Here is a 14,666-nt window from a genome sequence, read left to right as displayed (position 1 = left end):
GTGAGATAGTTATTTGACAACTGCTTCTACTTGCTGTATTATCCTACCCGCGTTGTTAAAGGATAGGTATGTAGCATCCGAGACAAAAGTTGTGTGCCGTCTAATAACTCGTTAGGATAGAATACCTACTAATTCGTAGTATGTATGTAGATATACGTCTTTCAGGACGAAAAATGGAAATCCCAGAATGCATTGAAAAACACTTGAGGTCATTCGCAGATATTGTTGTCCAAAGAGATATAAATGAGAATGCGAATCTTTTATACACGTGTGGCAATAGTATGTACAAGGGTACAAAGAGATAAATCTTGTCTCCTATTCTAACCATAGTACCGTGAATATTCGGATTCAATGACGTCCCAGTGCCCTCGCCGGATAGTCTGTCTAACGTAAGGTACAACGGCTGTCTCTACAACGAAAAGCGGATCTTTCCCTCCCCAGTACTGATTGATGAAGTTTTGTAGGCACACTGATCGAGATTTCATGTGCTGATTATTGATGCTGATGCCCTTATCTAAACCATAGTCAGTGATAGGTTTACTGGGCAAGACCGCGGTTGCACTGGCAGATGTCAGACCAGATGACATCAAACTAAATGCAATATCCTCGCAATTCAGCATATCATCGATGGTACGATGCAAAGACGGATCCATCAAGCTTATTCAGAGCAGTTGCAGAAGCACAAATAAATTGTGGTGAGACAAAAAGCAGATTTTCGTAGGTTATGTCGATTCTACTTACCAAGTATAGCTGAACAGAAACTCGGTGCGAATGAACATGCTTTTTGTCAGCACGAGGCTGTACTCTCTTTTTGCAATCTTGTATTCCAATTGCCCGGTCGCTGCATTGTACTTGTGGATGCGCGGAAAATGACCCACAATACTGTCCTTGTTGGCGCGCCATGCCTTTTAAAGTTAGGATTAGCTACCACGCTAATTCTTGCAAGGTAGTAATTATTATTGTGAATAAATTCCCAGTCCTTACCTGGAAAGCAAATTCGAGGTCCTCAATAGCCATAAACACGTCGTCGTCAATAATATAGGCAGCCTCAGTAACTATGCCGTTCACAGGATTAAATCTGTTGTTGAGCGAATCGTACGTTTGCCGAAGAATTCGCACCCGATCGGGATCAATGTCAGCAAGTTCGTCCGGGACTTTGACCTTAGGATTGTGCCAAGTAACAAAGACGGTATGGACTTTCGTCGACTTTAGCAAGTGGCGGATAAGCAGTGCAACGTGATCTATCCGTTCCGGGTTGTACGTGCTCAACAGCACAGAGAACTGATCGCCAATAGATAAGGGCGGATGCATGTAGGCGTCACAAACAACTTGACGCCGATCCTTGTTTATCCAATCAACATCTGCCAAAGTGTATTAGCTTCGAATCACTAAATGAAAGCGTAATACAGGCTAAATGTAATACCAATTTCAAGTTTCTTGCGCAAGCTATCATGTGTCCGATGCCACTCGTAAAATCCTATTGGGTCATAAAACTTGTGCCAATCGGTTTCGTGGTAGCGATGAAAGTCCCATGGTTTCATTGGTCGATCAAAAATACGTATTTCCTAGAATTCAAATGCCAAGAAATCAGAAACTTGCCGTTCTGCCGTTTTCTTTGGCCAGATATCAGTGTGCGAACCTCAATAGTATAATCTATTCTGGAAGGTGGATGTCCATGATAAGGATAACCATTTGCAAATGAGAATCCCTTTGGACCAGATTGTTCCATAACGAGCAAATTGGGCAATTGATCGTCATCGTCGTCTCTGGCGGAGTGTGCTGGGTATCCAAAGAAACGATCGACGTTCTTTAATTATTTTCTGCATTAGAAACTTTGTCTTCTCGACAGCAAACGAATAAAGCAAGCGTAGTTACCTTTTTGAACAGCACATTCGTCGAGAAATAAACAATTTTCTCGTAATCTGACAAGTCTTGCAGGATGCTGTGGAGATCCTGGCGATTTTCGACTACGCCCGTTGGAACCTGACACAATGACGCAACATAGGTTTCAATTTAATGATACGACAAAGAAAACCATCATCTGTGTTGCCATTTACCCGCAGTATGGATGCACCCATTTTTGTAAAGTATGTAGTCTGCTCCACATCGTCTGGAACGACGACGATAACGTTAGCTCTCGTGGCAGCTTTATCCAGCAGAGAGTACACAGAAACAAGAGCTGCGCTGATCTATGGGTCAATCTTGATAAGCCATGTTACGTAACATGCTGAAAAATGTGTAAGCAATACCATAGAAGCGTCTTTAACGTAGGTGACAAAAGCCAGTCTGCTGAAATCCCAGTCATCTACAAGCGTATGCTGGAAATCCGAGACTGTATCGGGAGGTATGAAAGATCGGTTGTGGAGGAACGGCCGTAGAAGATGTGGTCCGGAATAGACCATCAGTAAGATAAGTGAGGAAGTTAATATCGCGAGGGATAGGGCTTGAAGAACGCGCCGTTGAGCTATCGCCATTGACTCGAGATTTGGATTTATTATAGTTAGATAGGTAAGGTGGGCAACATGCAAAAGTGAAAGCAAGAAGGAAAAAGAAGGCAAAAGAGCAAGAAAAAGAGTGATCGCTTTTAAAAATTTTGGAGGAGGGATCTGCGGGGGGGATTTTGTGCATTGTTCCTCACACAAATTTGGGGGAGCGGGTGGGGTGGGAGAGGGGTTAGTGAGGGAGGTGGAGGAGAGGTTGCGCAAATAGCTAGCTTTTCAGACAGAAAATGGGACCCTCAGTGGCACTCTGCCGATCATAGATTTCAACATTTTGACCCACTCTTCGCTTTCCTGTGCATGGTCGCTGACACAATCGAGATAACAATCAGGGAATGTAAGCCGGAAAAATCCACGTCCAGTGTCGTCAACGATGGTATCTTCCTTGAATACTCGATTATCTGGAAGATCCACAAGAGTAATGATGACTTGATCAGATGCAGCAACGAGACGCACAGCATCCGCAATCTCGTACTGTCCGAGCGGTTTCCACGCTGATGCCTCCTTGGAGGCATATGCGATCAACTGACTACCAATCAGACGGCAATAATATCTTTCCCAGATCTATAATTACTGTTCAGCAAGGAGAACTCTGGAAAATGGGCTAGTCGTGGGAGGCGCCCAAAATAATAATGTAATACTTGCCTGTGACCCCTGTCTCCGTAAAGCCAAATAACCGCTGATCCAACAAGTTTCGTGCCATTGCCTGATACGCAGTGCCAAGTCGCACTCCCGCAGTGTTTTGGGAACAGGCTAAAGGAAAATACCCATATCTATATCAGTTACATCACGGAAACCTTTCTTGATGCCCTCCTTACCACAGATGGATCCGATACAGGCAGATAGAGCATCTCGATTTTAAGACTGCCAACCACCTTTAGGACATCCTCAAGCTGCCGCTGTCGATCCTTAGAGGAGCGCGCATACCAAGAGTTAAAGCAATCAAAATCGGAAGAGTATGTTTTTCGATAGCATGCATGCATCATGTGGTCTAATGCAAAACGTGTTTGCCCAATTGCACCATCTTCCGGGTGGACATAGCCGTTCAATGTCTGCAGCTGTTTGCGCGCCGGTGTAAACAGTTTGCTTAGACCAGTGCGTGGGCGGACATGATCGTCGAGGCGCACATGAAGAGATATCGTAACAATCATATCGGGCCGTGAATCAACGATGCATTCATGCTCAAACAACACCTTTTGGCCAAGCACCTCGTACTTTGACATGTATTCGTATTCCCCGTCGTTCACTACGCACCGGACATATGTGACCTGTTTCGGCAGAGGTAACAGAATGTTCTGAGCGGTGGAAACACGCACGTAAAGCTTTCCGTATATACTTTGTGGCATAGCCGTATCGAGAGTGTAATTCGGTGCAGGTAGTTCCAGTTTGAGGCTATCTGGCTGGGACTCCAAGAATTCTTGATATTCCGGCTTCTCGGGCTGGTCCAAACGATGCGTAACATAACGTGATGTAGTGCTTACAGCGACGTGGCCGTAGTCCTCTTCTCGCAGTATCGATTCGTGACGAGACTCGCGCGCTGCAACGACATTCTCCTTATTGCTGGCATAGGCGGTAGCATCGATACTATTGTCACGTTGTTGTTTTTCTTTTTCTTCTTCCTCTTCCTCTTCTTCTTTCTCGTTCTCATGGTCCGAGTTTAATGATGGTGTTTTTTCTGAAACCTGCGCTGCTGTTACGTGATCCTTTGCACTTGGATGAAAGTTCTTTGCTTCCTCTCTATCGTTGATATCCAAAGAATCCAAAGTAGATGGTGGTGGCCATGTATCAACGCTGTCTGCCCCGACCGAAATGCGTTGGCGTGGGCTGAACGATGATGATGCAGTTGGAGAATCTATGGACGTGTCATCCATCGACTGCGCAGCTATATCTCTTTCCATTTCATGCCGAACGGTATCATCATCGGAGGCTTCACCGTCGTTGGACGGGATATCGGTCTGCTCAATCTCGCGAACAAGAGCTTCGGCTGCATTTTCACCTGCATCCAGTTTGAGTCCTTTGTCTGACGTCGATGACGATGTGCGTTGTCCATGGTTATCAACATCTGCTTCCGTCTCGAGACGCGGTACAGGTATTGGCGGTTCTGCTACTATCTGTTGTGGAATAATAGATTGCCGCAGTGCGCTTGGACCGCGCACTTCGCTGCGTGGTCTTGGCTTCATTGAGTAACGGCCTTGCTGACCATTTTCTACCCATTCCTCGTAGCTATCGAACCACTGCTCCGAATCGCTGTCGCTTTGCGTACTCTGCCGGTGCTTGACAAACGGTAAAGAATCGCGGTTGAGAGGACGCTTGTCGAAGGCACTCTCGACTGACGTTTGGCTCAGACTACTCGAACGTCTATCAACGTCGTTCTTTGTTGCAACAGTATTCGATGACCTGCGCTGCAAGTCAATGGAGGAGAAATCCTGCTCTTCCGCCGGTTCTTTCGACAGTGTATGGCGTCTAGGGGTATCATCACAATCTATAGTCTCGTCTGCTATAGCAGGCACTGCCGGGGCATTTGAATCGGTGGGTATTATATTAATAGATGTCGTATTATTGGTATTGTCGCTATCATCCTCGTGGTCTGTAGTGCTGTCAGTCTCTTCGGCATCTTGTTGCGTTTTTAAATCGTCCACGTTATCACATTCATCCGGCGTTTGCTGCAGTTTTTTTGCATCTTTGTCGTCCTCATCGGGAGGAGGCAAGGGAGGAATCTGTGTCTGTGGGGGTGGTGGTGGCGGCGAAGACGGCGGTGCAGATGGAATATTTTCCATAGAAGAGAGAGGAGATGCTGCTCTTGAAGAAGGTGCGGGCGATGGTCCTCTAGAAGAAGGCGATGGCGGTCGCTCCTGCTCTCCTTGTCTGAAAACGCTGGAAGATACGTAAGACTTATTCTTCAGCGACGATATCACTTTGGAAGTTCGTTTAGGAAACGATTCAGGGTCATCAGGACTGAGATAGCCGAACTTCTGTTTCATCAGAGGAGACATTGTATCTTTCTGCGTCGCCCCGTTTCCCGTCGATGCCGTTGCATTCGATTGTTCGAACTTTTTAAGCAGAGGATTGTTCTTGACTGGAGACCGCTTCGCTAACAAGGCTATATCTTGTTGCCGCCGAGATTGCGTTTTAAGATCGTCCTGACTTTTCTGCCGTTGGTCACCAGAAGTTTTGCTCTCTGCGGCAGACTGGCTCTCAGCAAGTGCACGGAGCTGCTTAAACCGATCAGAAGTTGCATAATTCGGTCGAGTTGCTTGCGACTTTTTCGACGAAGGCGAATCTCGCTTTGTAGATCCACAAACTGCATCGTTCTGTGCCACATCCTTTGGAGATACTCCGAGGTCGTTTGCTACGCTGAGTGACGCACCGCGAGCGATCAATTGTTTGACAGCTTGAACTTGTCCCAAAAAGCTGGCAAGGTGCAAAGTTTTGTTATTGCAAGAGCCCCAGGAACGGGTATTGAGATCGTCCGCATCTGCATTCTAAATATCAGGATTAGCTCACTTGCACACTCTCTTCCCGGCAGGCCAAGGGTAAAAAAGGGGGCTATCAAAGCAGCAAACTTTACCTCAATCAGAAAGTACAGTAGGCGAGCACGTTTCTGTTGGCTTGCAAACGACGATAATGCTTCCTCGTCGTCCGTCTCGAGATGGTCCAACAAGGTGAATGGAATGGCTGACAAGTGTTCGAGATCGTCACCGAGAACCTGCACTTGTTCAAGCTGAACGAGCAAGTGAGCATAGTCTGCCTCTATGTTTGTGCACTCCTTATCAAGTGGCGTCCATAGCAAGTCAGGGTTGGTTTTATAGAGCTCCTGGACGCGGACTAGATCCAGATCGATGACGGCTTGCGTCCAATCGGCCGTTAAGGACCCAGAGTCCATGGTAACCCGGTTGATAAAGGAATGGAGGGAGTGTTACCAAAATTTAACGATGAATCGGTATCCCAGTTGGGAAACGAGAAAAGAAGGATGATAGAGAGGGAAAGAAGGGCAAAAAAAATTGCTGGATGTATTACACACAGGTCGGGTAGTATGATCGCAAGGTAAGATACCATTTTCGTTCATTTTGTGCACCCAACAGTCATTTCACGCGATTTTTCATTAAAAGTATCACAACGTGGTCCTGCTTTTTCTTCTCTCTCTCTCTCTCTGTCTCGAAATCTGCGCGGTTTTATTTCTTTGACGGGCAATCTTATGCCAGAACATTGTCGTACTTTATTCCCTTTAGAGTACCGCCTGCAAGCGAGCGTTTCACGTTGCTTTCGAATCCGCTTCGGTTGTGCCGCAAATCCTCTGCCGCTTCTGTAAAATACATATCATGACAAGTGAGAACTCCATTCCATACATTGGCTACATCTCTCCCCTTTTCTCTGCCATTGCATTGGTCTCCTCTTACCCTTGTTCAATGGATCATCAGCGTTGGGTTCCAGGAAAAGATATTGTAAACCGACCAGGACTGAATGCAGAGAAAGTACCGGTTTCCAGTCTTCTCGTAGAATGTTCAGACAGATGTTGCCTTCAAGATCAATGTTCGGGTGGTATATCTATATATACATTTATCAACTCTGCTGTTTCGGTTATGCAACCTGATCAAGACCTCCGCCTTTCTACCTTTTGAGTACAGTGCACTTTCGGGGGTTCGTGTGGATAGTTGTTGTTGATGTTGAAAATAAAGGCAAATTTGCCACCCTTGTAAAGACCTAAGCTTCCGTGAGCAAGGAGGAAAGAAGAAAGTACGCACGACATAAAGTACGTTACCTTCGTCGGGAAGGATTGTGACATTAAAGTGGAGGATATCGGCAGGGTCCGGAAAGTCGAGCTTAATAGTGGGTGGAATCTCTAGTTCTGCCAAGTCTGCAAGCTTCTTTAGCAAACATATTATACTCGCTTCAGTGGATCAGGTCAAAGGGACTTGCAAGCTACCTTTCTGAACACGGATTTGTGCTGCACTTGTCTTTGGCTTCTTCTTTTCGGCCGCAGCCTCTTTCGCTTTCATGCTCCAGATCTTGATCATGGTTGATTCTATGAATGACTAAACTGCTCAGGTCAATGGTAGAGTAGATGTAGTATAGAGAGTATTGGGTGTGAGACAGCTTGCAAGTGAAGCGCTGCGCTTTGTGGATCTTTCAAAAGTCAGCGGATTCAAGTCCGTCTGCACCCGCCCTTTGTTGCCAGAAGTATCTCCGTTACGCACACTGTTCTTAACAAAAGAACTGACTTGAAAAGTATAACGAGCCTCTATCTGTCGAGCGCTAAAGTGCCGGCTCTTTCTAAAACATTTAGAAGACCATCTATTATCACAAGCAGTTCCTGGTAACAGATGAGGGCAGGTGCATTTTGAGAATGTTTTCATAGGGTGCTTTACATACTTCTAAGCTGAATCAAGCAGTATAACCTAACAAGCTACGATGGCGCTGTTCCACATCCGTGCTGAGGCAAAGCAGGGACATGTTCAACGGACCAAACCTTTAGAGCCTTGAAAACGACAACATAGATGCGTACAATTATTGAATCATGCGTGATCACCATAAATACAGGCGCTTTCTTTATCACCGCTACGCCGATAGAGCAAAAAGGACAGCGTAGCAAACATGTATTCCACCGAGCATTGAAGCAATGTGCCAAATTATCTTGGCATAAATTTGGTGATATCAGCAATAAGACTTTATTGTATACATATGCGTTAGCGACGTGAGGTTTCTCAGGTATGTGCCTTAACGAAACCTCGGAAATGGTGAATACAGAAGGGGTGGGAGCGGGGAAAATGTAGGGAGATTCTGTCATATCTTTTAGACTGAAGTTTGAGCTGTGCCAGTTTCGGGAGATGAACCCGTTGGCGCAGTGGCTGCACGCTTGCTTCTGTAGTCTTTGATGGCTGACTTGATAGCATCCTCAGCAAGCACTAAATTTTCGGGAATTGATTGGTTACTAATCACTTGCATATGAATAGAATCAAAAGAAATACTTACTTGAGCAATGTAGTTTAACAGGCGGCAAAGATAACTCGCGAGCAATTTCTGTGTTCTTAATTTCACCAGCCTGCTCCAGAGTCAATCCTCGGACACGTTCCGTCATGAAACTCGAGGAAGCTATAGCAGAGCCGCATCCAAAGGTCTTGAACTTGACATCCACAATCTTGCCAGTGTCTTCGTCAACCTTGATTTGTAGCTTCATTACATCACCGCAAGCAGGTGCACCAACGAGTCCGGTGCCAATTCCCTTTTCATTCTTTGCAAATGAACCGACATTGCGAGGACGTTCGTAATGATCAATGACCTGTTTTCCTGCAGTCAGCAAAGCTGCGATTGAAATGAGTAAACAGAGGGTAAACTTACCTTCTGATGGTACTGTCTCACCGCACCAACAGACAGAGGCCTTCGAATGGCTTGAGTAGAAGATCTTACAATGGTAGCTGTGGTCTGCAACATTTTTTGTGAAAGAGTGATGGCTGCATGAACCAAGCGCCTCCGGATTTTTATCAGATCTTTTTCGGGCTCAGACGATTTCGTCATAAGTGAAATCATTCTAAATCCGAGGTGTCACTTAGTAAAATCGCTATCGCCCTCTTAATCCCTCTTCTTTCGCTCTCTTTTCTGTAGTCACGTATTTCGATCAAACCGCAAATCAGTAGAATTGGTTCGTAGTTTTCGCTTTCCTCTGCGCGCTCGCTCTCATTTACCAAGTAAACATAGGCTGTTATTTCAAGCTGTAGATTTATTTTAGTCTTCCCGTTTATTGGGATAGCGACAATGGCGCATTAAACCATTCTACTGTTTTTATTTGCGATGTCTAGCGCAGAATTCTTCCATTCTCTTGTATGCTTCCGATAGGGCGCCGGCAGGGGGAGTTATGACAATGCGGATGAAGTTCGGGTATCCGAAGCACTAGAAAGCAGTCAGTTTGGGGCCAGATATGGTTAGCATGGTTGGGACGTTACCTGTCCTGGCAAGCAGAGCACATTCTCTTCAGCAACCAGTTTCTGACTAAACTCTACGTCAGATGAAATATCTTTGAACTTGTCAACGTCGATGCCGACCTACGCAGCATTTACGGTTAAACATGCCTATAAACAGGATGTATATCAATTCTTACCATCATATACATGGCGCCTTGGGGCGTGACAGGCGACAAGCCCTCAATCTTAGATACGGCTTCTAAGCTGATCCGCGTATTGTGCTATTCAATGGATATAAGAATTTTGGTCATCGGCCAAAATGATATCATGTAAGCAATTTACCTCTAGTTGTTTAATAGTATCTTGGTAGAAGGACTCTGGAGTGTGGTGAAGAATGTCATCTAAGGCGGCTTGGCACACTGAATTGGGACCAAGTATAACCTGCGAAAGATTCAATAGACCTTCGCGCACGTCTTGCTTGAAAACGTCATGGCGATCGTATACCAAGATCCAGCCTACACGCCATCCAGGAACCAGCCATTTCTTTGCTAGTCCACCAACTGATAGGATTGGTACATCTTTCGTTAACGAAGCCATAGGATAGAAAGTGTTGCCACCGAAAACTAGATCGCAGTAGATTTCATCTGCAATGATAGGAACATGGTGCTTGGCTGCAAGGGCAAGAATGCTCTCCAGATGCTGCTTAGAGTAGACTGAACCGCAAGGATTCGATGGGCTAGCGGGAAGTGCGTTGCGAGATCAGACAACAATTGAACTATGACTCAGTCTGAGCGATTGCCTACTTGTTCACTAAAATTGCAGCTGTCTTATCATCGATCAAAGACTCCATCTGCTCCAAATCGGCTTCCCAGTTTCGTTCAGGAACCAAATCGTAGAATCTGGCTTCAACATACTTGATTTCGGCCAAGCTAGCATAAAGCGAGAAACCGGGACGCGGTAACAGAATGTTCGTGCCTGGATTGCATAGCACGCTGAAACAGATCTCCAGAGCACCAGAGCAGCCGTTGGTCAAAATAACATCGTCGGCTGTCAACGGTGCCTTGTCTGGAACGCTGTATTTGCGTGCAACAGCATCGCGTGCGGCGTGAGTGCCTAATATCGACATAATCAGCAACCAGACAACGCAAAAAAAAAAAAAACCAAAGCCTGACAATAACGTACCATGGGCAGGGGGATAACCATTTTGTTTATAGGTATCCAGCTGACGAGCGATAGCCTCGTTGGCACTCTTGTCGACGTTGAAGTTCCCAAAGACAGTGGGATCGCCTGCAATGTACATTTGTTATGAATATACGCGCAAACTTGAGCTCGTTGCCGCCCAGTGAATTACTGACCTACTGACAAGCTTATAAAGGACTTTTGGATAGAAGGGTCGATCTTTAGCTTGTCGACAATTTGACGAATAGGGTTGTGGGCACGTTTGGCGACATCGGAAGACTTAACATTCCAAGCTGTGCGTGTGGTGCTCATTTTGACGCTTCTTTGACAGGACGAAGTCTCAGACGGAGCGTGGTGGCAGTAATTTATAGATGTTCATCGTAATGCCGTGAGAACTTTTGCCACATCTGCCGATGAATAAGTGAATCATGGTATCCCGGTTTTGGTAGGTGTTGATAGTGCCTTTCCAGCAATGCTACCGCTCTTATCATCCCTAATGTTCTCGGTATCTTTGCCTATTCACCTCAATAGAGGCAATTTCTGCATCATCTATTACATTTCATTTCTTCTACTTATTGACAGATCAAAGTATTGAAATGGAAATTGCTCGTACAAGATCGCTACTCGAGCCAACACAACGGCGGCCTGCATATCTATAACTCTACAATGTAGTTCAAATTAAATGGAAGCCTTTTTGAGTTCATTCATAATGGAGGGGATATGCTATTAAATTTCTATTGGTCAAAGAAGTGGATGATATGCATGAATGTGTGTGAGAGGTATCCATTGCAAGAGTTTTGAAAGAGAGTAATCTACATGGTTTGCCCCTTTGTCAGCTCCTGCCATACGGCAATGTACCTAAAGTAATTTGAGTGTTTTTTGATTAACTATGCATCGGGAAAGGTGTGAAAGAGTGGATACTTGCTGTTGAGGATCTCGAACATATTCTTCCATAAATCCAAATTTGATCTGGATATCGCCTGAGACATTGTTCTTTTCCATGCGCTTGTTCAGCGAGAACCACTGAGGGTTGTTTTCTGGGTCGTTGTAGTGTCGCGGGACACCATCCGACAGACCCAGAGCGTTGCGGTCAAAGCAGTTTTTGAAGGGGATACTAATTTCACCCAAAAAATCACGACCAAAAGTGTCCTTGTCCCACACAGTGACGTTGAAGAGCAAAGGCACTTTGCCGACTTGGATAGGGATGTCAAATTCAAAGTTCCACACAGGGTTCAAATCTTGCTTGACGACCTTGGTTGTGTATTTCTTCTCACTATTGCTTGGCGTCAACAAAGAAGAAACAAGCGCATGGGCATCGTCACACTGTTTATCAAAGACAAGCCATACTTTACTCTGACAACGGCGTATGGATCGGAAAAGCCGGTCTTGTCACTACAACAACAAGGCATACATAAAGTTTAGGCTTCCTATGAAACTAGCCCCCTTTTCACCCTTGCATACATACGCAGCTGCGAGATTCTTTGCAGAGATAACGCCTACACGAAGTTTCAGGTTGGACATAATGGTGTACTTTTCTGGAGTTTCGGTGGAAAGAAGGGTATAGTCTTGTAATTCGGCTGTGCTTGTCTTTTCAAGGGCAGCGCTGGCTATTTGACGGTAAAAATAGCAATGAGCACGAGGAGGTTGCCCAAATTTTCATCTCCCGGCTCCAGCCTCACCAGTTGCCTCTCTTTATTTTCCTCACATTCGCCCTTGTGCATCCACTGATTTTCGGGTGCTTTTTCTTGCGCCTTCTCTCCTCGTCCTTTCTCTTCTCTTCTTTATTTCTCTCTCTCTTCCTCTCTCCATCATCATTATTGTTTGAGTAGCCTCTCCTCTCTTTCGTACTCATGAAAATTCGGCATTCGTTGCTGCTTGGAGTTTTACTCCTGACGCTTTTGTTTATCACTGTAGGCGCGCAGGGTATGCAATTAATTCGCTACTGCCACCTATACGAAACCGGATACTCAAATTGATACCTTGAATGTAGACTCTACCGATCCTGGCACCGCAGACCCAGGCACACCAGAGGATCCTGGCGCAACAGATGGTTCAGAGACTGACGCGGCTGCCACGGAGAGCGGCTCTGGAGCAGATGTACCAGCCCCTACAGACTCGTCCGCACCCACTGATTCAGGCTCTCCAACACCTACCGACTCTGCTGCAGCCGACCCAACTGATTCTGGAGTCGCCGAACCTAGCGATTCAGCTGCTGTACCTTCTGCCAGCGATGCCCCGACTGCAACGGCTGCTGAGAGCAGCGCTGCGCCTAGCGCCACATCCTCCGCCACTCCCAACACCGTAAACCCATCCGCTTGTAATGCCTTGAAACAGCTATACAACTCTCTCAACGGCAATTCTTGGGTCATCCGCACTGGATGGGACAGCTCCGATATGACCACTTGCTGCAGTGGTTGGTATGGTGTCGGTTGCTCAGGCAACGGTCTAGTCATGAGAGTGTGAGTATCCCAGCAACAACATATCGTCAATTTAGATACTTAGACCGATCGATTTCTAGAGAATTGCCGTACAACAATCTCGTTGGTTCGCTTCCTGATGTCTTTGGCTCCCTCCCAAATTTGATCACCCTGTAAGTTTCCCGGGGGGTGCAATCTTTTTTCTCGAGGCAATGTTGGCTTATTTGAATCCCCTAGTGACTTGAGCTACAACAATATCACCGGCAGCATCCCGGCTTCCTTGACTCAGCTTCAGACTCTGCAAAACCTCAAACTCGATGTCAACCAATTAAGCGGCAATCTCCCTGATATGAACACTCCTGCTCTTCAGTCAATGTACGTATACAAAATGCTCTTGTTGCAATGTGGAACTTACGGTTTGAAATAGCCACTTGAAAAACAACTCCTTTACTGGAGGCATACCCTCAAGCTGGACAAACTTTGTTAACTTGACTTCCATCTACTTGAGTAACAACCAGCTGAATGGAGGCTTTCCCACAGCTGTCTTCGGAATGTCCCAATTGCAGACATTGTAAGTGAACAAGAATGAATTCCATTTGAGTTTGTATACATGATACTGACGCGGAAAACGCAGGATGCTTGACAACAATCAAATTAACGGCGTTGTGCCCGATCAACTTGGCAATATGCGGTCCCTTGTTACTCTGTGAGTGTAGCGAAACCATGCGAACGCCATGCCCTGGAAAGCTAACGCGGTCTTCTCTTAGTAATTTGAAGCAGAACCATATTTTGGGACCTATCCCATCTTCGATCGGCAACTTGACTCAGCTGACATCCTTGTATGTAACACAAGTTAGATATGCAGACGGTTTTAGTGCTAACCTTGCATTATCAGAACCTTGTCATACCAGATGTTCAACGGCTCTATTCCTGATTCGCTTTACAACCTCGTTAATCTCCAGTATCTGTAAGTGTGCATGTAAACATGCCAAGCGGGTTACATGTACTGATAAAAAACTATTTCGCGAAAAGTGATCTTTCCAACAATCGCCTGAGCGGTCAGATCTCACCCAAGATCGGAAATCTGAAGCAGTTGACAAAGCTGTAAGCATATGAAACCTGGTTGCTAGATGCGTATTATTTACTGAACTGTGTGTTGTCTATCTAGGATGCTTGGTCACAATGGCTTGTCTGGTGCCGTGCCTGACGAATTGAGCCAGCTGTCACAACTGCAGTATCTAATGATTAACTACAACGCCATCAATGGCCAGTTCCCTGCATTCATGGCACCCAAAGCTCTTGGATTCTGTTACGCCACGCCCAACCAATTCCAAACTTGTCCCGACCCAACAATCACCGGCAATCCCGAAAGCTTGGCATTCCAGTGCTCCATGGATTGTGTTGTTTCGAACGTTCGCCCGTCTGCAGGAAGCACGCTGGGCATCAACAGAGCTCTCCTTGGCACCGTCGCAGTTGCTGCAATGGGTGCAGTTCTAGCATACTAGATTCTTTTTAAAAAATTCCAACATCTACTCCCTTCTTCTTGTCCTTCTCTTCTTTCCATACTCTTCATCTTTTTATTTTAATCGTCCCTTCAACCTGTGTAACCTACTATTTCCGAGCATTGTCTCACAACACTTCTTAACAACATCGTAGGGTACACTCTTTCCCGAAAG

At 45.8% G+C, this 14,666-nt stretch overlaps 7 protein-coding genes across 7 annotated transcripts; 1 reads left to right on the top strand and 6 right to left on the bottom strand.

The window, feature by feature from the left end:
- Window positions 1–320: 320 nt before the first annotated feature.
- VTP01DRAFT_1648 (uncharacterized protein) lies at window positions 321–2,474 on the bottom strand (the record flags this gene model as incomplete). Its single annotated transcript, XM_069380021.1, has 8 exons — window positions 321–657; window positions 742–905; window positions 985–1,361; window positions 1,424–1,565; window positions 1,640–1,807; window positions 1,876–1,983; window positions 2,058–2,189; window positions 2,250–2,474. 8 exons carry the CDS (start codon window positions 2,472–2,474, stop codon window positions 321–323), a joined length of 1,653 nt encoding a protein of 550 aa, XP_069238072.1.
- A 243-nt stretch (window positions 2,475–2,717) lies between these two features.
- On the bottom strand, window positions 2,718–6,381 carry VTP01DRAFT_1647 (uncharacterized protein; the record flags this gene model as incomplete). Its single annotated transcript, XM_069380020.1, has 4 exons — window positions 2,718–3,062; window positions 3,144–3,251; window positions 3,317–5,980; window positions 6,067–6,381. 4 exons carry the CDS (start codon window positions 6,379–6,381, stop codon window positions 2,718–2,720), a joined length of 3,432 nt encoding a protein of 1,143 aa, XP_069238071.1.
- A 310-nt stretch (window positions 6,382–6,691) lies between these two features.
- VTP01DRAFT_1646 (uncharacterized protein) lies at window positions 6,692–7,513 on the bottom strand (the record flags this gene model as incomplete). The annotated part of the gene is made up of 5 exons (XM_069380019.1): window positions 6,692–6,801; window positions 6,896–7,043; window positions 7,111–7,199; window positions 7,258–7,353; window positions 7,423–7,513. The coding sequence occupies 5 exons, from the start codon at window positions 7,511–7,513 to the stop codon at window positions 6,692–6,694; spliced, it is 534 nt and encodes a 177-aa protein (XP_069238070.1).
- Window positions 7,514–8,288: 775 nt separating this feature from the next.
- Window positions 8,289–8,927, bottom strand: VTP01DRAFT_1645 (uncharacterized protein; the record flags this gene model as incomplete). Its single annotated transcript, XM_069380018.1, has 3 exons — window positions 8,289–8,401; window positions 8,469–8,775; window positions 8,835–8,927. 3 exons carry the CDS (start codon window positions 8,925–8,927, stop codon window positions 8,289–8,291), a joined length of 513 nt encoding a protein of 170 aa, XP_069238069.1.
- Window positions 8,928–9,275: 348 nt separating this feature from the next.
- Window positions 9,276–10,885, bottom strand: VTP01DRAFT_1644 (uncharacterized protein; the record flags this gene model as incomplete). The annotated part of the gene is made up of 7 exons (XM_069380017.1): window positions 9,276–9,383; window positions 9,437–9,535; window positions 9,592–9,675; window positions 9,737–10,130; window positions 10,198–10,507; window positions 10,577–10,681; window positions 10,750–10,885. 7 exons carry the CDS (start codon window positions 10,883–10,885, stop codon window positions 9,276–9,278), a joined length of 1,236 nt encoding a protein of 411 aa, XP_069238068.1.
- A 546-nt stretch (window positions 10,886–11,431) lies between these two features.
- Window positions 11,432–12,094, bottom strand: VTP01DRAFT_1643 (uncharacterized protein; the record flags this gene model as incomplete). Its single annotated transcript, XM_069380016.1, has 3 exons — window positions 11,432–11,846; window positions 11,921–11,965; window positions 12,039–12,094. The coding sequence occupies 3 exons, from the start codon at window positions 12,092–12,094 to the stop codon at window positions 11,432–11,434; spliced, it is 516 nt and encodes a 171-aa protein (XP_069238067.1).
- A 329-nt stretch (window positions 12,095–12,423) lies between these two features.
- On the top strand, window positions 12,424–14,495 carry VTP01DRAFT_1642 (uncharacterized protein; the record flags this gene model as incomplete). The annotated part of the gene is made up of 10 exons (XM_069380015.1): window positions 12,424–12,496; window positions 12,564–13,032; window positions 13,092–13,163; window positions 13,228–13,365; window positions 13,418–13,561; window positions 13,625–13,696; window positions 13,758–13,829; window positions 13,886–13,957; window positions 14,023–14,094; window positions 14,159–14,495. The coding sequence occupies 10 exons, from the start codon at window positions 12,424–12,426 to the stop codon at window positions 14,493–14,495; spliced, it is 1,521 nt and encodes a 506-aa protein (XP_069238066.1).
- Between the last annotated feature and the right edge of the window lie 171 nt (window positions 14,496–14,666).

The sequence above is a fragment of the Rhizomucor pusillus genome, assembly GCF_041956525.1.
Source record: "Rhizomucor pusillus strain CBS 183.67 unplaced genomic scaffold VTP01scaffold_11, whole genome shotgun sequence".
NCBI classification, from domain to species: domain Eukaryota; kingdom Fungi; phylum Mucoromycota; class Mucoromycetes; order Mucorales; family Lichtheimiaceae; genus Rhizomucor; species Rhizomucor pusillus.
Note: the sequence above shows the minus strand (reverse complement) of the source record. Positions and strands in the feature narration are given on the sequence as shown.